This window comes from Hippichthys cyanospilos, chromosome 3, assembly GCF_059441005.1.
Source record: "Hippichthys cyanospilos isolate Australia breed blue-spotted pipefish chromosome 3, RoL_Hcya_1.0, whole genome shotgun sequence".
Lineage (NCBI taxonomy): Eukaryota > Metazoa > Chordata > Actinopteri > Syngnathiformes > Syngnathidae > Hippichthys > Hippichthys cyanospilos.
In genome coordinates, this window is record NC_142371.1 from 17,400,293 (window position 1) to 17,420,853 (window position 20,561).

Here is a 20,561-nt window from a genome sequence, read left to right on the forward strand (position 1 = left end):
TGTTGGGCAAACATGTTTTTTGAACAGGGGTTCTCAAACTTTTGAGTCAGGGACCCCCCCATCTAGAAAGCACATTTTTCGAGGAGCCCCAAAATTCGATTGTTTTTACTCGAAGGCGGTAGCGTCATGCAGTAGTTTTCAACCTTTTTTTCAATGATATACCCGCGTGGAATGTTTTCATCCAAGTACCCCTTAACCCTTGTGTATACACTTTGCATTTCCCCCCCCATGATTTTGTAAATGCTTTTAAAAGTAACTTATTACCGTATCACTTTAAAACGAGTACGGAGAAGTTTTTCGTGCCGGGAGTTTTTATGGGTCCGCGGGGCCAGAGGTAAAAGCTTAATAGTCAATAAAAAGCCTCATAGAGAACAGTCCAATTGGAAAGCGGCCAAAAAGCCACTGCTGCCTTGTTAAACTTAAACCCGGAAATAAGAGCGACGAGAACAGGCATTCACATCTCAAGCATGGAAAAATATCAAAAACATAACATGTCCATGTGCAACTTATTTACCACAAACTCAAACTGTTGTCGTTATTGTCAACATCGTTGTCATCGTCTTCATCGACGTCATCATCAACACTATGACGACAAGGATTACGTCAACATCTTCGTTGTCGTCATCATGGTCGTAGTCAACGTCCTCACCGTCCTCGTCAACATCCTCTTTGTCGTCATCGTCAACGTTGTCGTTGTCATTGCTGTCATTGTCGTATGTCGTCATCTTCAACGTCATCGTTGAAATCATGCTGTAGGCGGAACTATTGTATACACACATCGGTTCCCCACACGGACAACTACAGTCGACGCACTGTTAATGTCAAACCTGTCCTTTTTCACCCTGTGATCGCCGCTGGTTTTTACACGAATTTCCGCACAATATGAGGAAGTTTTGAACGTAGCAAAACGTCTTTTCCGTGTTGTTTTTTTTTCTTGACGCCGAAGTGAGCGGAGAAGATGCGGCTTACGCTGCGGGCGTTGATCTCCCACGGCCGGGTGGCCCGGAAGATGGGAATGGGCCCTAAGTCTCGACTGGACATGCTCAGGAACATCCTGACCGGTCTGGTGCGACACGAGCGCATCGAAACCACCGCGGCCCGTGCAGACGAAGTCCGCTTCTACGCAGAGAAAGTACGCGAGCCGTTAGCCGCGCTAGCTAGTTTGCATCATTTTATAATCTAACTGTTTACACTGGAAATGTGTTTTCGTTTATCCCAGCTGATCGACTACGCGAAAAAGGGCGACACCGACGAGAAGGCGATGAAAATGGCAACTTTCTGGTTGACGGTATGTACGCACGTTTCGAATATTTTTCAACTACTGTTCCGTCGATTTTATTGAATAATTCCAGTTTATTTTCTTAATTTTTTTTCATGGCGTCAGTAATTCGAACTGCTCGCCTGCTGCAAAATGACAGATTGAGGAATAAAATGCAAATGCACGACAGGGTTAGCCAACAGTGTCACTGTTCAAACCTTCGTAATTGTCTTGCCATAATCAGTAAATATCGTGATGAACAGATGAAGCTTAAAAGCATGAAATCATCTTTCCATCCATCTGGTTGGGAAAAGCTTTATTTCTTCAGGCGTCGTGTGCACTTCCACTGCTGGGCAAAACCTTGATTGACATTTGAACTTTTTGGAAGGGATTTTAACAGCTCAGAGGTGTCAAGCTCATATTTGATTGTGGGCCGCATGGAGGAAAAGCTATTTGCAAGTGAACTGGACCAATAAAATCATACTATATATTTATGTCTTTAAAACAACAGTTTTAATGCATTATCCTTTTTAAATATTGTCCAAAGTAATACATCATAACTGTTAAAAGTTTTTCATATTTTGAAAACAAATCATCTCGCAGGCTAGATGAAAGGGTGGCCATATGTTTGACACGCCTACTCTAGATGCCGCTATTGGTTTAGAGATCTTATTAATTTCACTGCATTTTGAAATGGAGAGTGCCATCTAGAGCAATAAAAAAGAAAATAGCACAAGTGCTTGGCAAAGCTCCAGCTGCCTTTTTTTCCCGCTCCAGGAGAAGGACCTGGTCCCCAAGCTGTTCAAGGTGCTGGCCCCGCGATTCCAGAGCCAGTCGGAGGGCTACACGCGCATGGCCCGCATCCCAAACCGCAACAACCTGGACCGGGCCGAGATGGCCGTGCTGGAGTACAAAGGCAACCCCTTCCCGCCGCTCTACCCGGTCAGGAAAGCAAACCCGCTGACGCTCATCAACCAGCTGCTCGCCGGCTACCGCCAGGACAAAGCCGGCTCGCCGCCCGGCTTGTGAAGCCGACGACTTTTGGCTTACAGAAACGCGTTCCGATCTTTTTTCCTATTTCTGTATTTATTAAAAAATTAAAAAAAAAAAAAAAAGCATGTGTGCTGCTACTCAATTGCACAAAACCTCACTTCAATGATAGGATTTAGTCAAATCCTTATAATACATACACATAGGCAGTGTACACATACAAACACGCGCATATATATTTCATTATCATTGTCTTATACTGTACGTAAAATGAGCATCTTTGCGCAGTCTGTCAACGACGTGGATACCCGCTTGCTTTAAATACATATCACTGCCGTGAAGAACTGGAAAGAAACGACAGAGGAGCTAAACCGTAAGCACGCAAAGTCGTGAAAAACAAAAACATGTAGTTACCACATTTGGACTCAGGATGGCGCCAGAACTAACCCACGAAGGTTCGGTTTGTTGCCCGTTTTCTTTCCCCTGAGTTGCGTAAAAAGCTGACTTAAAAATAAAACGACAGCTATTCCTGGATGTTTAGGATAAATATCAGAATACAAGCAAATGCGGTCCTGTCAAGGCAGCGATTAAAAAAAAAAAAACACCAACACATAACAGACCTGTTGTAAAACATGTTTTAATCATTATTTTGGCAAAAAGTGTATCATATCTACAGTATATTTGACACGATTCAAACGCATTCTTAAACCGAGGAGCTTAAAAAAAACTCACACAAACTGTGCTTTTCTGTGTCATGCGTACATAATTGGTCACGTGATCCAGTCGGAGCCTCCACTTGTGTGCGCACGCGCGTTTAAAATGCGGAAGCGGCGCTTCCGCATCGACAGAACAAAAGGCGGGAGAATATACAGTTGACGTCATCACGTACAAGCACGACACAACAATTGATTCAAGTAGTGCTCCCTCATCGACTCACGCGCGGAATGAAAAACTCTCAAGCAGACTTTGGAACTAAACGACACAACTTTAGTTTTCTTTGTAGTTAGTGTTCGTTATACACTTTTAGAATTTGAAGCAAGCAATATTTTGTTATCATCCTGGGAAACAGGAATTGTAATTGCACATCGATGCCACTAGGTGGTGGAAGTGGCGCTTTCATTGTCGAAGTTTGTGCGGGGAGTTCGGCACTTGAAATTGCGTCAACGTTTTTCAAGTTATTCATTGTGATTTATAGAAAATAATAAGCACAATGTTTGACTTTTTAGGTTGAAATGTTTAAGTTTAATAATTGACATACCAATTTACATTTATTCTTATTTACTGATTTTTTATATTATTCACTGATTTTTTTTGTGTCAAATGGTTCAGTTGGTCAAAAGTGTTTCTAGTTTAAAAACCAATGGACATTTTTTTAAATTTCAGGCAGTTTTATGCAATTTAAGCGGGGGGGGGGGGGGGGGGGTACTTGGATAATACATTTTTTGTCATGTTCCAGTATATATTTTGGAAGATCTGTTCAGTATAGCTTCACTGTTTTGCAAAACTGTGACAAAAAAAGATAACAGTATTACAGTTGTAAACTATAAGTAACACTGTGTATTAAAACTTGTACTTTGTCATGGTTGGAGCGTGACAATAAGCAAAAGTGACGTTGACATAGCGACCGATGCCATTTTCTTGCCCCGCTCACACGTTCTTTCTTTTCACCTTTTTTTCTTTTTAATAATACATATTGAAAGTAAAGCTGAGGCTCGTATTTACATGTGTACACATCACAAATAAACAAGACCAGGAACATTAAAGTGCTCCATGCAGGACACACACACACACACACACGCACACACACAATGTACACTTGTTGCTTTTCTACACACGGTCGTCTTTATAACGCATTGGACACTTCCAAGGAGCCAGTTAGCCGTGTCATGCTAATTACGTTCAAAAACTTTACAAATGACATCCTGGAGTTTGTACACGTTAAACTTTGTTTCTTAGTTGTCCTTTCGACTACATTTGAGGCTAATGGAGATCCGCTAGCATTAGCCATCGCGTTAGATGCACAAAAAACATTGACGTGATTTAAGAACACTTGGCTGTAAAAATTACCGCTTGCTAAGCTAGCTAGTTAGCAACAAGGCCGGACACTATATTTTCAAAATCGAGCACGCTGTCCATTATTCTGTCCATTAATCGAATACAATTTTTATCGTAGATTAGTTTATTAAGCAATTATTGGTGTTTATTTGGTATTTATTAGTGATAGCTAAACAAATAAACAATATCAAAAGAGAAGAAGCTTTTATGTATATTTTTTCAAAGTAAAGGCTGATGTTTGCAACACTTATTTGAATTAAACATAAAATCCGTTTGTTAAAATCAATACATGAAATTGATTAAAGGATTATGATTTTATTTTGTGTAAACGTGTATAACTTTTAAATATTTTTATTAATTTTTTGAGCGCTTATTTGTGTTATTTGGTTTTGTTTATCAAAAAAGAGCGAAAAAAACAATATCAAGATGTGCAATTTTTGGGAATACCACTTTTCAACAGCAAAATTTAGAATCAGAGTTGAACAATTTTAAGCTAAAGCATGCCTCTAAATGATTACTCTATCAAAATAGTTAGATGAATCTGATAATCGATTAGACGGCAATTAATCGATTCAATTGACAGCTTTATTAACAACACTATGTAGTTTGAGCTTTTGCAGACTGAGCGTTGGAGTGAAAAGCTGTTAAAAATGAACGCTCATGACAGCCGCGACGTAAAAAAACAAAACACAAACTCATGATACGAGTTTTCATCTGACAAAAGTCATCATTTTCCATGAATAATAAAGTCGTCATATCAGGAAGTGGAGCTTTTGCATGAAAAGTCTTCAATCGCGGACATGAAGTCGTCTCGAGTAGTTTTCATACTGCGGGCTTTGATTTGTGTGTATTCATAAAAAACGTTTAATACACACCAGACGCTAATACTGAATATGGATGGGAAATACAACACAAACATGCATTTTTTTTTCTTTCTTTTCACAAAGACCAGAAGAGACGTTTAACATTTAGCGCATATCAGGAATTTGAAATAAACGGCTGTGATGAAGGTGAAGAAAAATGCAGTCAAGTAAATGCAGTAAACTTTTTTTTCCCCCCTTTAAAGTCCGGCTACAGCTGTAGAAATGCTCAAAATCCTTAATAAACATGTTTTTTTTTTCTTTTGAATCAAAATGTATGCGAAGAAAAAACAGATTTTAAAAAGTGGTTCAAAATGCTTTTTGTGACAGGTGAATGGTGGGGAAAAATGGTAGTAATGAGTTTTAACTTACAGTGGTACTTCTACTTAGGAAATTATTTCGTTCCGTAAGTCACACCGTAACGTGAAACTTTCATAAGTAGACGCTTTTTACATGTAAATAGCCCAATTCCTTCCAAGCCCCCAAAATGCTTCTAAACCCTGAAAATGAATATTATTCAATTATAAAAATGCATAAAAAAGTAACAAATACATATTTGAATTACATTTGTGCATAATAATCAAAATATATCATGTAAAAAAAAAAAAAAACATTAATTGTAGTGGTTGACAAAATGAATGCAGTTCACTTGTTTGCCTTGAGATGGTACTGTTGTGTTGGTGATGAATGCAGAGAGCGACACCTTTTTAGGACGTTTCATTTGTACGTTTTTATCTGCCATTTCCAGTGATCCAGGAATCATTTACAAATGCAGGAGCAATAATATTGAATTTTTGGATTATTCTCAGCATGTAAGTTGACTTAAGATTAGTTTGGAGTTATACAAAGTGCTTCCTGCGTGATGTCATTGCTAAGATGCTAACAACGCGCAAACAGCGTTAACGTCAGATGCGACAGCCCAAGGTGGTACGTTACATACGGAATGTGAATTTAGGTGAATATGTACAATGTTAGCCGTAGCTAATGTCAATTTGATGTTTGTTGGTTCTACGGTGTAAATTCCTGGCGGGAAATGTGAACGAAATGAGTAAAGATGAAAAACCACAAATACGGACATGACATTTAAGTCATGTTGGCGTGACTCATTCTGCCAACAATGTTGCCTTTTAAATCTTGAGTATTCTCGTTACTAGACACAATATTTCTCCGCTGAATCTTTCGCGACAAGAGGCGTTTGGAAGTAGAGGTACCACTGTATTGACCGTCGGCTGGGTCAAAATAGATCTTAGATCGTCTATAGCCGTCGACGGTAGCGAATGAGTTAATAAAGCGGGAGAAAAAACGAGAGCAAGCTACTTACAATCTTACAAGAAGAACAAATATTGGGGAGGATTTGTTTTTTTCCCCCCGCGTGGCGTTCAGAGGTCCTTCCATTGTTGAAATATTTATTGCTTCTCTTTTGTGTGCTCCTTGCGTAACGTCTCGACTTTGTACTCACCGCGAGCTCCCGTTTTCACGCCTTGGATCCGAAGGCGCCTCCGACGCCGCCCTGCATGCTGAAGTACTCGGTGAAAGAGGGGAGGCGTACGGGGGGCGAGCGCGCGGCGGAGGCGGCCGGCCGCGGCGGGATGGGGGGCGGAAGCGGCGGCAAAATGGCCGCCAGGTCGTCCGCGGCGGCCGAGGTGGTGATGATCTTCCGCTCGCTGTTCCTGGCCACGTCCGGGACTTTGCGCGGCACCGTTTCCTCCACCGTCTTGACCGGGTCCTGCGGGCGGGCGGAAAACCGTTACGACTCCTTGAATTGCTTTGATCGAGTCGGCGCTTTACCAAAAAAGGCCGGACTCTTCAAAAAAATGTCAAAATAATGTGTACGTGCTGAAATGTACAAAAAATGTCTTTGGAGTAGAATGAGTTAACTGGACGTGAAAAATACTTAAAACTTATTGGTCAAATTAATTATAGGCAAAATATCCATTTGTAATGGTAAAAATTGAGAAATAAGATTCATCTCTGTCTCTCTTTATTTATATAATGTCTTTTTTTCGGAAGTGTCAAAGTTTCCGATTCTTCGCCCCCCGGACGAAGAAGTTTCCACTGACCGACTGGATGGAGAAGAGTTCGGTGAAGTTGGGCTGCGAGTCTCCCAGGAAGGAGCCGTTGCCGTAAGCGTGGTGCGGGAAGCTCTCGCCGCCGCCGCCGCCCTCGCCTCCTTTGGGGCTGGACAGCAGGATCCCGATCTGGGACGTGCGCACGTGGTACGGGAAGTTCTTGTTGGCCGCCGACGGGCGCGTTATCACCTGCCGACGGGGACCGTCAAACAAGCTGGTCTCGTTCGTATTTTTTTTATGTCCGGCGAGACCGACGTGGACATTCGGACGATACGGAGGCGATCGACGATAGGTGCTGCCGTTCCGGCTAGCGAAAGAGCCCCGGTGGGTTGGGCGGCCGATACGAGACGGTTTAGCCGTGAAAAGTACCAACCAAAAAGACGATGTGGGCGTAGAGGTGGATGCCCAGCTGAATGCCGTTGACGATCTTCTCCCGAGCCCATCGGGGGATGCCGAAGTTGGCGATGAGCGCCATCACCGGCACGGCAAAGAACCTAAAAAAAAAAAAAAAAAAAAGAGACGCCGTACTTTCAGAATAGAATCAATTTATAATTTATTACTGTCACTGTCACTTAAAAGTCAGTTTTGCAGAATTTTCACTTTATATATATATATATACACTGTATATAACCCTAACCCTATATAAAATCGTCCTCATATGTATACAGATTCTACTACTCCATAATATGCTCAGAATGTGAGTCTATTCATTTATTATTGCCCTATTACGTTTTTTTTTCTTCAGTTTTATTGCCTACTTTATTATTAGCTCTATTGTGTAGAATGTAAGCACACACACTGCACAGGGAAGTGAACGGAATAAGATTGTGTAGTGTGACTATGCTTATGACAACAAAACCTTTGAATCTTGACTAAAGATACAGTATATATATATATATATATATATATATATATATATATATATATATATATATATATATATATATATATACTGTACTCTGTGGGCCGCGCATAGGGCTATCTTAAAATAACTTGAGAACCTCTTGACAGTTGAAGTCCATTTCTCCGGAAGCGCATGAATAATGGAAAAAAAAAAAAAAAAAAAAGGATCGCAGGCCCCGATGAATGGCGCGTATCCCCCGGCGGGCCCAGGACTCACCACAGCGTGTAGGTAGTGAAGAAGGGGACGTAGAAGGGCTGCTTTTCGGGGTAGTGCTTGAGCGAGACCAGCACGGCGTAGCAGAACCACACGTAGGCCAGAAGCTGCAGGCCCATCAGCCCGTAGCCCGCCGGGCTGTCGTAGGCGTACAGAACCTCGCCGGGATCGAAGAACTGAAAGTACATTTGGACACGGCGGAATATCATAAAAATATCACAGCTATTTTTAGTGATAAAAAGTTATTCGTGTCTATAAAATTAAATCTATATTAATTTCATGGCAATTATGCAGAGGAATTCTTTCCGCCGCTTGCCGTCGACTGAAAATGACATCACATGTGCTCATTTAACAACCGATCACGGCTCAGCTTGTGAATGTCAAACAACGAAAAAGCCAGCCGTGATTGGTGTTCATGTTATGTCAGTTATGCAGACATTAGGCAAGGTTAAGTTTCGTGATGATGACGTTTTAGAGCGTAGGTGTCAAACTCCAGTCCTGGAGGACCGGTATCCTGCAGGGTTTCCACGTTTCTTAACCCAACACATCTGATTCAAATGATTAGGGACATTTTCAAGCTCCCGCAGTTTGCTAATCAGCTAATCGTTTGAATCAGGTCTGTTGGGGAGAGACAAGCAGAGAACATGCAAGATACTGGCCCTTGAAGACTGATGTTTTAGAGCATAGTTATCAGATTGTTGTCCTGGAGGGCCGGTATCCTGCAGGTTTTCCAGGTTTCACCTGATTCATACGATTACTGCCAATTTCAAGCTTCCTGCAGAGCCTGCTAGTAAGCTGATCATTTGAATCAGGTGTGTTGGGATTAAAAAAACAGGAAGCATGCAGGATACCGGCCCTCCAGGACTGGAGTTTGACAATATGTTTTAGAGAATAGGCTCCAGGCCTGGAATTTGACATCTATGTTTTATAGCATAGGGGTCAAATTCCAGTGTGTTGGGCAGAGACAATCCCAAAACCACGCAGGATACCGGCCCTCCAGGACTGGAGTTTTTGACAGCCGCGGTTTCGAGAGTCCCCACATCGGGATCATGTTCGGCAATGACGCTGCCGCGTTCTTCTCGGGGGTGCCCTTGTACATTCATCTGGGTCGCGACCAGATTGCATTTCACGGTCGGGCGCGCACCCGCCGCCGCATAACGCACGCGGGCCCCGCGGCCAGTCCGGCGTCCGATCAAGCGGAGCCCGGCGTAACCCAGTTGGGGCTTATTTTTAGCGGGGGCTCCCCGGGGACGGCTTCCTCAGCGTACACGCCGTCCGCGCTTATCTCCCGAAAGCCCTTGTGAATTTCATCAGATGCCGAAGACGGCGCGCTCGGAGACGAAACGCCGCATAATTAACGAGGGCGAGCATGTCGCGGCGGGCGCATCCGCCGAGCCTGCGCTGCGTCTGCATACTAATGAGGGGACCCCTTGCCTCACTCGGGAGATTTGAAGGAAAATGAGCCCACTTTTTCAAATTGACCGGTACCTCGATATGGAGACTTACTAGACTTTTTTTTCCACGGCCAAGGTCGAGACTTCATTTGCTTAATGGCAAATCCGTTCCCCGCGATGACATGAAATTAAAAATTCCCTTTGTTGATTACAGATCAAATTGTTTCATTCATAACGAGCGGCAGATAATCAAACAAAACGAGGCGGTGTTTCGTCCCGATTATTTGCGGAAGGTCGGCATGGTAAACGGTTTTGTGCCATCCGTGTGTGATTTATTAAAACTTGGGCCTACGTTTGCAGTGGTATTTCAAGGCGTATTCAATAACTGCAGATGAAAAGCAGTGTAATCTTCATTTGTTTTATTTCTGGATCGTGTGCCAGAAAACTGCATGACTAATGACAATGAAGGTATGCGATGTAACAAAATAAAAGCAAACAACGGAGTTGAACACAATTTATACACAATCATATTCCAATTCATTTGCTCTCAATTTGAAAGGGGAAAAAATTTTGCAGCAGAAACTTCGGAATTACGTTTCTAAAAGGAATCTGTATGCGTATTTTATCCAGCAGCTCTAGATTGTGCAATAATATGTTTCTGGATCGTCTGCCAGAGAATTGTGTCACTGATGGCGACGTGCATTAGTATTAGGCTTAAAAATAAAGGCATACAGATATTTTGAAAAGGTGTCACTTTAACACAATTTTAGTGTTCCAATAAATTTGCTCTTAATTTGAAAACAAACAAAGGTCCTGTTCCTCTCACGGCACTAAATTGGATTTTCTGATGCCGTTGTAAAGTGTTTTCAAATCTCCCGCAGCCCCTGAAGTGCCCTCATGTATCCCCATTTGAGAAACACGCCCGGTATGATTTCACGCAAGCAGTTCTGCGCCGTCTGGTCCAAATGTCAAAAGCTGTTAAATGAGCGTGAAATAATAGAAGGAGCGGCGTCAGCAGCAGCTGGGCCCCAAACTGTCCAGTTTTCATTTGTTATGGATTATTTTACCACTTGAGTCCAGTCGACAAAACCCCGGGGGGGGGGGGGGGGGGGGGGGGGGGCGTTTCCCGCGCGCCAACAACCCGCTTAGAAGTCGGAATCAAAGTCAGCTCGCAAAATCTTACTTTACTACCAAAAGCAGACGTCTCACGGATTTTTCCTAAATGAATTCTTCTTCTTTGAACAAATATGATAGTTGTTCCTGTTATTGACGTTGTTAGTGTGACACTTTTAAATGTAAAATGGAATGTACTTGTCATTATGACAATTGCAAATGTATTACGAAATGTACTGTAAAATTACATGTTTTACTCAGGTTAAAATATTCAAGATATTGGCGTTAATGTTCCACGTTAATATTCATTATTATTTATTCATTATACATACGAAAAATGTTTCCATTTTATTTCAGGCACTTTGATGCATTTTAAGCTATTTTTTTCAGATTCGAAATAAGATGTAACCTGTAGGAACCCTGTAAAAAGTCAAGTTAAAGCTGAAAGAAGACTTAAAAGTTAAAAAGGATAAAATTGTATGGATACAATTTTCATAGAAAATGAAATGTTTTCTCTTTCTTTTGGGGGCTTTGCGAAAAAACACACAAAAAAAGAGGGGGGGGCTACGCTAATTGTAGCGCAGGCGTACCTCGGCCTCGTAGATGAAGAGGACGACGTAAGTGATGGTGTAGACGGTCATGTAGATGCTCAGCTTGACCGAGCCGCTGTGGCTGATCCTCGCCCTGACACACACGCGTGCACACAAAGGTCAAAGGTCAGCCACGGGTCGGACCGCGATAAAGACACAAGGGACATTTAGTGTTATATATGTTTAGTGAGGGGACGAACGTAGATTGAGATTTAAGGGGGCAAAGGAGCTATTCGAGCGCACAACAGGAACGGGCAGCTCACATTTGAACTCTTTGAATAATTTAAGGGCGGCTCCCTTTCCTTAAAGAAATCCTAAATATTGCATGAGCAAACAGCAAGACCGTTGAACGAGCTGCGCTCCTGGCTCAGGAAGACTCATTTGATCCTGGACGAGACTATGGGCCTTTACTCAGTTGCGTTTGCGTAAGTCATTTCTTGGATGAACTGCACATATTAGTCGTCTTTATTTGGGCCGGCCCAGTTCAAATGAATTTGACGTCTAAAGCCGACAATGGCAATGAATGAGTTAATGCGACATTTATTTCCAGCTGCGGTTGTAAAAACCTAAAATCGAGTGGAATGCCATTTGCATTTTTTTTTCCACTCGCGAAATATATTTTAAGTGGTGGGTCTAGATCACGCGTGTCAAAGTCCAGTCCTCGAGAGTCGGTATCCTGCATGTTTTGCAGGTGTCTTTCCCAAACACACCTGATTCAAATGATTAGATCATCGGCAAGCTAAGCGGGACCTTGAAAACCATCCTAATCCTTTGAATCGGGCGTGTCTGAAAGAGAAACATCAAAACCATGCAGGATACCAGCCCTCGAGGACTGCACTTTGACAGCTATGGACTATTCAGCAAATACAGAAGCTAGCGCGTGCTATAGCATTTTTTTATTTCTTGCTAATCTCCTGGAAAAATGTGTCAATGACGATGCACATCTACCTAATCCTTATCAAAATAAAGGCATAAACGTTTGTGCAAAGGAGTTACTAGAACACAATTTAGCAAGAAGTTGTTTCATGTTCCAATGAATTTGCTCTAAATGTGAAAGGACAACATTCTGTGAAGCCCTTTGAGACTTCGGTGATTTAGGGCTATATAAATAAAATTTGATTGATTGATTGATTGATCTTACTGTTCCTGCCCAACATTAATAGGTATTAAATTAGATATGCTGAAAGCCTCGAACTGCTGAACACAAACTTTGATCTTCATCTGAAGAGGTAACTCAAGCTATACTTTACTCAGCAACTACAGAAGACAGATTTTGAACACTGTTTTAGATCTGGCTCATCTGGAAGAAAATTGCACTGGTGATAATTTGCATTTGTATAAAATGTAACCAAATAACGGCATAGAATGTTGCAGTAGAATGCAAGACAACCAGCAAACAGTTGCTTCATGTTCCAATTAATTTGCTCTTAATTTGAAAAGAAAGGGGGGGGGGGGGGGGGGTCCATTCTTGCTACGCAAAACGTTAAATGAGATCTGCTCCAACCAGCATAAACACTGTTCAAATCTCGCGCGCACCTTTCCGTACCCCCGGGGTTAGCGGTAGAAGCGCTGATTTAGGGTGCCACGACAACCAATTTGAATCGGAAAATTGGTTTTCGATCAAAAAGCTGCGAGCGCATCACCTCGGACTGAACCGTTCCAGTCTAAAACCAAGCGCCCTTGAATGGTAAGGCACCCCATCTATGGAGACGCGAATCAAATTGCCTTTTATTGGGAGCGGGCTCACACGCACGCGACGTAAGATGGCGGGCCCACCTGGTGACAGTGAAACCTTTGCCCAGCAGTATGAGCATGAGCAGGAACACCAGGAAACTGAGTGAGAAGAGTAATTTCCCTGGAGAGACACAAAGAAGAGACGTGAGAGTAATAAGGAGGAAACCAAAATGGGAAGAAGCAGTCCACTGCACACGCTCGCACAATATCATTCCAGCATTTTCAAGTACGGGGCGGTTAACCTGGTCCCAGGCACTTTCTCGGACCATTATGTGTTTGGACAGCGGTAACTATTGTCCAAACGTCATTTGGGCGCGATTTAAAAGGAAGACTCGGCCTCGGGCTGCAGTTACAAAGTGATTAGATGAGGCAACGTTTTCATCCTCATCTCGTGGCTCTCTTTGGTTCGGGGAAAATGAATAACGCTCCGTTCGGATCGACTACGTGGCGACGCATTCGAATTGCGGTCAATGACGTTTGCGACAGTCAGTGACATCTATAGGTGGTGTTTGCTGCCACGGGAAACTATTCATTGTGGAAAGTGCAAAGACCTTTGACACAATTGAGAGATCCTTATGAAATTTTGTTCGTATATCCAGGTGGTGGCCTTCACACTATTGCGCAAGCCCACCGGCACACAATCCACCAAGCGCCCAATTTAAGAGCGCGTGAGGCAGCGGGGACTCACCGAGTATTTTCAGGCTGCCGTTGCCGACGCCATCGCGGGCGTAGAGGCCCCAGTAGACGCAGTGGAACAGCAGGCTTAGCACTGCAGAAGGAAGAAATACGTCCAGAACGGGGACGCGGAGGTGCAGGGAAAACAGAGAGCAAAAATCAAGTCATGAAGGACGAATACTTCAGGAAGATACTTGAGCCTTTTTTCTTTTAATATGACTATAATTTAGAGATCAGATAATGTAATCTACTCTCGAGTTGTATCAACTCCTGCTACATTGTTCGATGGTTGCCCCGGGAGCCAATCGCGTGTCTTGTAGGAGCGCCGTGAGCTGATTGACAGATTGGCCATGCCTCCTCACGAAACTCACACGCTTGCACGCGGGAAAGAGCAGAAACACAGACGATGCCACAAAAGGGAGAGTCGAAAATATGTTAGCTGCATTTCTTTTTGTAGTCAATTGGAATTTCAAGTGTGAACTCTGCTTGTTGTCAAGTTTGGTCAATTACAGGCTCTAAAATTGGACTTCCGGGCACCGCTAACACGAGGCCAACTGCGGCTCTCCGTGAAACTACAGCCAAGGGATGGAAACGGGAAGGGATAACGGTACAGTTACAGTATAAGGTTTAATCATTTAAGATTAAGTAAAATCTGTAAAGTATAAATACTTTTTACACTCCCTATTAACCGCCAAAAACGAGGGATTACTCTATTCCATTGAGTAATCGAATTTCCCAATTTTTTTTTGCATTTAAATGCATCGCAAAATTTAGTTTATTTACCAATTGTTTATTTTGTATTACTTTATTTTTGGTATTATACTGTCAGCGCTTCAGTCAATGTTGTCTTCAAAAACTCGGTTTTTCTCCCAACATTTCTTTTTGTGTGCATTGTACTACTGAAGTAGAGATTGCGATTGCTTTGGCTACCTCTAAGAAACCAGGTACAAAAAAAAAGGAGGAATTTCGCAGGGAAGAAAGCGGACAAGTCTGTGAACGGGATGAAGAAAGGGCATGGGAAGTGATTTCAAAAGAGGGCAAGATAAGGACATGAGCGCGGGCGCCGTCGGCCCATTCAGACGTTAATACTGGCCCGATAAGATCGGCCGCTCAAGTGTGGATTAGAGCTGCTGCGAGCGAGCGAGCGAGCGAGCGAGCGGGCGGGCGGCTCATTGTCGTCCCGCCGCAACCCGAAGCGCTTCTTCCCATCATGTGAATGTGTGTGTAGGATGGAAACACTCACCCTCCACACCTGCGGCCGTCATAAACATTTTGTAGGTGGTGTGAAGAAGCTGTCTCCCTTTCAGATTGTCTGCAGAAAAAAAAAAGAAAAGAAGATGGCATCAAAGGGATGAAGTGACGGAAGCGGGCTTTGTGCCAACAGATGGCGGCGTAGGGAACGCCAGGCCTGACAAGTGAACCGAGCGGCGCCGGCATTAGCATGCCTGCGTATACCCGGCCGTGCATTTCTTTGCGGGGATGAATATTTTACCGGGCCGGGCCCGCCCGCCGGCAGCTGCGGGGGGAAAATTTACAGGTGAGGAGCAAGTCGTAAACATTAGCGCTGCCGGCTTCGCACAATATACAAACGCTAGAGAAAACGGGAAATTTGGTGAAAATGAGCGTCTTTGGAATGAGAAAAATGGAAGCACACTAGCAAGGCAATCGTGGAGTATATTGGATTTGGAATGGGAAGAATTGGTTCATGTAATAATGATAACAGTAATAAGTACAAGGCTGCTACTGAGTTGGCAATAAATACATTAAATTTCGGACTAGAAGCCACTCCCCTTTTCTCACGCTGCAGTATTTTTTTTTAAACTAACCACCAGGGGGCGATCTCTACTGGATTCTGTGAAAGCAGCCAGTAAGAAAACACACATAAATAGAAATAGAAATAATAAAATTCTCGTCAAATATTTTTTTTCATGGAGGGTAGCTGACACCCTTGACTAGTGCTTATCTAATATTAAGCTAATTGAGCACTGTAGTGATAGCTGTGACCATTAATTATCAGTGTTTTCATACATACAACACATATATTACAAGTAAGTGAGAGGAAATCAGTCTTTCATATGATACCACCCATGCTTACATAGACATAGCGCACAACATTCTGTCGGCCTTGAAAGAGGAGTATCAATGCTAAATATGCTAGGCACTCTAGAGGTTGCGTTTTCCGATAACGCTTGCCACTGAAAAAAATGGATACCAGCTGTGATTCCTGGGCGCACAACAAAATATCTGAATCCACTTGCCATCAGCGTGAATCGCGAATAGATTTAGTGCAGAGTGTGAAGGGGAAGATGATAGCATAGATGTTACTGTTGTGTTGGTTTGGTATTCTAACAATCCAAGTGCGTGAAAATATGTCGGTGCTGCTCTTTTTATTTGTAAACATGCAGAAAAGCAATTTTTTTTCAAATAGTGGCCAAAATACAAACCAGATTTTTCCAATTGTGAGGTGGATATCCCAAGGATTTGGGAATTCCAAAGTCAACTATTTCTCAAGTCAATTAATGTCAGGTTCAGGCAATCTAAATAAACAATAAACAAGAAGGAAGGCCTCGATCTTCTACCGTTCTGATGATACTTTCTGTGAAACAAATATGGGATAAGCTATATACAGTTATTCTAACAATTAATCAATTTAATTGCCAGTGAATTTGATGATCGATTGGTTGTCGTTTCATCGTTGGAGTACTAAATAAATGTACTAACAGTTGAGGGGGTGGAATAGTGTGAAGGGCTCAGCCTTCACATCATAAAAATGAGATTAATTGTACTGCCCAATCATAAAGTCTAACGTTTAATGTACGATATGATGATTGTTGATCTTCCGTAATTAATCACTGGGAGCAATATTTGTTTTTACAACTCAAAGCGGCCGCATATTCTTCGAAATGAACGCTTGCACAATTGTACCGGGGAAGGTCGAAAGTAGCGGCGGTTTTCAACTTTTCGAATCCCCGGCAAATCACAGCGGGGGACTCGGAATCCGGCCCGTACCAGCGGCTCATTTATCTTAGGCCATTAAATCAGGGGAGTGGAAATGACTAAAAGTCAAAGTTAGCACAACAGACGCGGCAGATGGGCGGCAGTGTGGAAGTCTCCAGCGTGAGGAGGCGGCTCATCATGTGGCCTAATTGCTCTGCAAGGAGAGCGGGGAACATTCTCCACACTGACATCTATTCTCAGCAGCAATAACTTGAAGAATACAATGCAGGGGAAGTCACATATAACAGTAGAGTATCACTGCTGGAGGTAAAATAAGAAAGAAGGAAAAAAAAGTCCTCGAGGATCCGCTCGTGTCAGATAAACGTTCAATTTTGCGGTCCGCGCATTGCTTAAAGGAGACGGAAGCTTTGTGCTTGACCTTGCCATCTTCTTTCACTCGACATGAAGGATGAAACTTGCAAGATGGCATTTGAAAAATGCACGGAGGCTCTGTGAGCCAGCCCAGGTGAAATGCGATCTGAATGAAAGATGAAGAGCGGCTACGGCGGTGGTTTTGGGATCATATTTGGGCAAAGGGGAAAACCTAACATTTTGCTGCATAGCCTTTTTTCTGTCTCAGCTGGAAAAGGTGCAGTCTGTTTATCAATTCGGGAGCGGGGGGTGGCCCTGTAGCAACTCTGGAAAAAGTCTATCCAGGAGAGTCCAGATATCAGTTGTTTTGGGAGCAGTAAGACAGACAATGTGGTCGGTCTTGAGTCCATAGAATGAGACTCTGAAACGGGTTTAATTAGCCAAATTAGCAGGAAGATACTTTGAAGCGAAACACAATAAAAAAAGATGCACAAAAAGACTTAATTACATTGACATTGCATGATATGGAATCCGCTGCCAGCGATTAGCAACAGCTCTCGCGTTAGTGACTAGCAAAGCTAGCAGCATGAGATGCAAGCATTGTTAGCAAAATTGCTAGCAGGCGACAGGGGTGCCATACCGACTGATCACTTTTGAACAAATCAGGCTTACTTAAAAGTGCTCTTTTAGCCAGCAAAAATCGTTATTGTGGTTTTGACGCCACTTGACTTCATAAAACAAATGAGCAGCTTAAACTGAAGTGGCTTTTCTTGTCTTTTGTATTCATAAATGTTCTTGAACCAAGCAAAAGTACTTATTTTTCATTTTTCATTCATTCATCTCTGCCCGTTAAGGTAACGTTATCTTGTTGCATTTCTGTCACATTGATTCCATGGAAAATGACCAAAAAAATAATGGCAGAATCCCTTTCCTCGACTGCGTTAAAGTGGGACGCAAAACTCTGCCTTGGCGGACTTCAAGCGGGGAAACGGGAGACACGCAATAGTTGCCCCTGAAAATTTAAAGTGAACCGATATGAAAACAAGGCTTTTACCATTATGGGGTGCAAAATAGCAAAAGTGGTGTTTTGGTGGAATTTTCATGAGGACAAAGCTCTTTGGAGGACACCGGGAACATAAGAAGCTACTCTCAGCCCATCAAGAAAACATGGCGCTTTCCTAATCATGGAAAAGGACTTGAAAAAGGTACTTGCAGGCAAAGTAGCAGGAGAGCAGGAAGACCATGGAGAAGATGACCAGGAAGGTGATGTCCGTCTCCAGGATCCCTGACGACCAGAAATAGAATAGGCCATCGAGTGCACCGGCGTAGAATGACAAAAACGCTCGCGCTTTATCCGTCATGGTGAATGCATCCATTAGGGTCATTTGTCCGCTTGACTCTACTTTATTGGCCGCGTTAAGTCCATCGCTTCTTCCGGAATTGTTTCTCTCGCATTTCTGGAGGGGTTTGATACCATTTTTTGTTTTCCTTTATCCCGAACCACTTTGTGAAACCGGGATATGCGTCCATGGCTCTTACCGAATTCGTCGGCTGAGAAATGCTGCGTCCAGAAAGACTGGCCGTTGGTCAGTTTCATCTCGTACTCCAGCTGTAGACCATCACCCTGAGATTAAAAAAAAAAAAAATGCCCCGATGAGCAAAGCTGCCCTCCGGGTTTCTCCGATTCCTCGCCAAACACGTCACCGTATTCCAATTAAAATTTTTGAGGTGAGGATTCTTTGCATTTATAAGACGCGGCGAGACGTGGGACGGCGCCTTATTACAGCTCTCGGCGAGATGACACGGATCATAACCCGCAGCAACCGCTTCCGGCGATGTGATGAGGGGGAAGGAGAGATTGATGAAGAGGAGGCGGAGCTTCACAGCAGGCCCCTCGATTGCTTTGGCCGTGGATGATTGCCAGGTTTGAGTGACGGTCTTGCCACGCGAACGGATGATTTTGCCGTTTCGGAACGAACAATTTTTGAGATGCATTCTAATCGGATTTATAACATTGATTTTCCTGCGATTTTTGCAACATCAAATGTGGCAGTCAAATAGTCAGCAAACAGAAAATTCTTTGTTGACTTGAGTTTCACCTCAAGACAGTAGGTGGCGGTAGTAACCAGTTAATCGCCAAGTCATCACTACACATGCTACCATTTTTCAATTTTTTTGTGGGTGTTAACCTACATTTGTATGGATAGAACTGATGCCACTGAACAATGAGCGGTTGAACAAAAAAATAACTATTACGCCTTTAAAAGCATCAAGAAAACGCAATGCGTCTAGTTTGCGAAGCGTGCGCACAAGGGTGGAATTTAGTCGGAACCCCAACGCCCGCGATTTACAACTTTGACGTTTCGTGACCGCCGTTTGATTGGGACTTGTAACGATGTCATCATCCGCCACTTGACGGACAGGCGGCCGTCGTCGTCAATCAATCGGACCGGGCCGTTAAAGTTAACTGATGATCAGCGGCCCGTTGGAGCGTTTTGCTGCAGTCATCCATCTTCCGGACGCTAATGGAACGAAAGACGGGGAAACGCTTTTGCCCGGCAAATAAGGGACGGCGTGAAAGAAAATAGACAAAAGATTGAGAAGGGGGGATAGGGCTTTTTTTTTTTTTTTTTAAGGGGACTTTGGGTGGCGGGCTGGGAGCGGAGCTTTAATATGCGAGACCAAGAGCGTTAAGCGGCGCGTCTATTAGGCCGGCCTGGCGTGACACTAAACACCTCTCCGCTGGAAGCATCCATTCTAATCGCATTCTGTCTCCGTCTGCACCAAAACAAACAAGGACACTCGCCGGCGCCGACGGAATGCTAAGCGGAATGGAACCCGCTTTGGTTCTCCGTCGCGGTCGTTGGCAAACCCCGAGACATGCGAGCCATTTTTCTTGAGCGACCCCATCATTCGTTGCTCCGTCGGACAGTCCGTCGGTGCCGATGAAGTTTCAGCTTGAAGTTTCAGCTTGCAAAAGCGCAATCGCGTTTCCTCTTCTTGCTAATATCTTGAATCCCGCTTAAAATGCGGCCCGCTTCGCCAAGCACTCATTTAAGCTCGCGCACGTCGCATTCAAATAAGAGCTAAGTGGCGACTTAAATTCCGCGAGTCTGCGTCGGCCGCGGTTCGATCTCTTTCTTACAAGGTCTGTTCCACTTTCAGATGACGTTTGGTGCAAAAATACGGACGCGGCCGGGCTAAATTTAAGCTGGCGTTGATTGAAAATCCACAGCGAGCCAGCGCAAAATCGGCCTAGAAACATGCAGAGAATCACACGGGCCTCCTTGGGGAGGTGCGCCCGCTCTATTTTTTGCCTCGCTGATGCTTACGCCGTAAATAAACACCGCAACGGGTATTATTCCAACTCAAATCATACAGCACCCGTACTAACAGT

The 20,561-nt window shown here is 43.5% G+C and overlaps 2 protein-coding genes across 2 annotated transcripts in view; one reads left to right on the top strand and one right to left on the bottom strand.

Annotated features, from left to right (window-relative positions):
- Positions 1–782: 782 nt before the first annotated feature.
- On the top strand, positions 783–2,373 carry mrpl17 (mitochondrial ribosomal protein L17). Its single transcript, XM_088410870.1, has 3 exons — positions 783–1,132; positions 1,220–1,288; positions 2,036–2,373. Exons 1-3 carry the CDS (start codon positions 959–961, stop codon positions 2,285–2,287), a joined length of 495 nt encoding a protein of 164 aa, XP_088266996.1. The 5' UTR covers positions 783–958; the 3' UTR covers positions 2,288–2,373.
- Positions 2,374–2,865: 492 nt separating this feature from the next.
- The window catches only part of tmem145 (transmembrane protein 145), a 30,496-nt gene continuing 12,800 nt past the window's right edge, over positions 2,866–20,561 (bottom strand). Inside the window, exons 6-15 of the mRNA XM_088411729.1 lie at positions 18,704–18,788; positions 18,378–18,449; positions 15,099–15,167; positions 13,869–13,949; positions 13,223–13,301; positions 11,447–11,540; positions 8,353–8,525; positions 7,606–7,726; positions 7,224–7,421; positions 2,866–6,889 (exon numbers count right to left, since the gene is read on the bottom strand). Of these exons, the coding sequence (XP_088267855.1) occupies positions 6,638–6,889; positions 7,224–7,421; positions 7,606–7,726; positions 8,353–8,525; positions 11,447–11,540; positions 13,223–13,301; positions 13,869–13,949; positions 15,099–15,167; positions 18,378–18,449; positions 18,704–18,788 (1,224 nt within the window). The 3' untranslated portion in view covers positions 2,866–6,637. The remainder of the gene's footprint in view (positions 6,890–7,223; positions 7,422–7,605; positions 7,727–8,352; positions 8,526–11,446; positions 11,541–13,222; positions 13,302–13,868; positions 13,950–15,098; positions 15,168–18,377; positions 18,450–18,703; positions 18,789–20,561) is intronic.

Excerpts from the sequence above, each read along its gene's own strand:
- mrpl17 (XM_088410870.1), top strand. The coding sequence starts at position 959 with ATGCGGCTTACGCTGCGGGCGTTGATCTCCCACGGCCGGGTGGCCCGG. Across the intron at positions 1,133-1,219 it reads TCCGCTTCTACGCAGAGAAA|CTGATCGACTACGCGAAAAA; the intron begins GTACGCGAGCCG and ends CGTTTATCCCAG. Across the intron at positions 1,289-2,035 it reads TGGCAACTTTCTGGTTGACG|GAGAAGGACCTGGTCCCCAA; the intron begins GTATGTACGCAC and ends TTCCCGCTCCAG.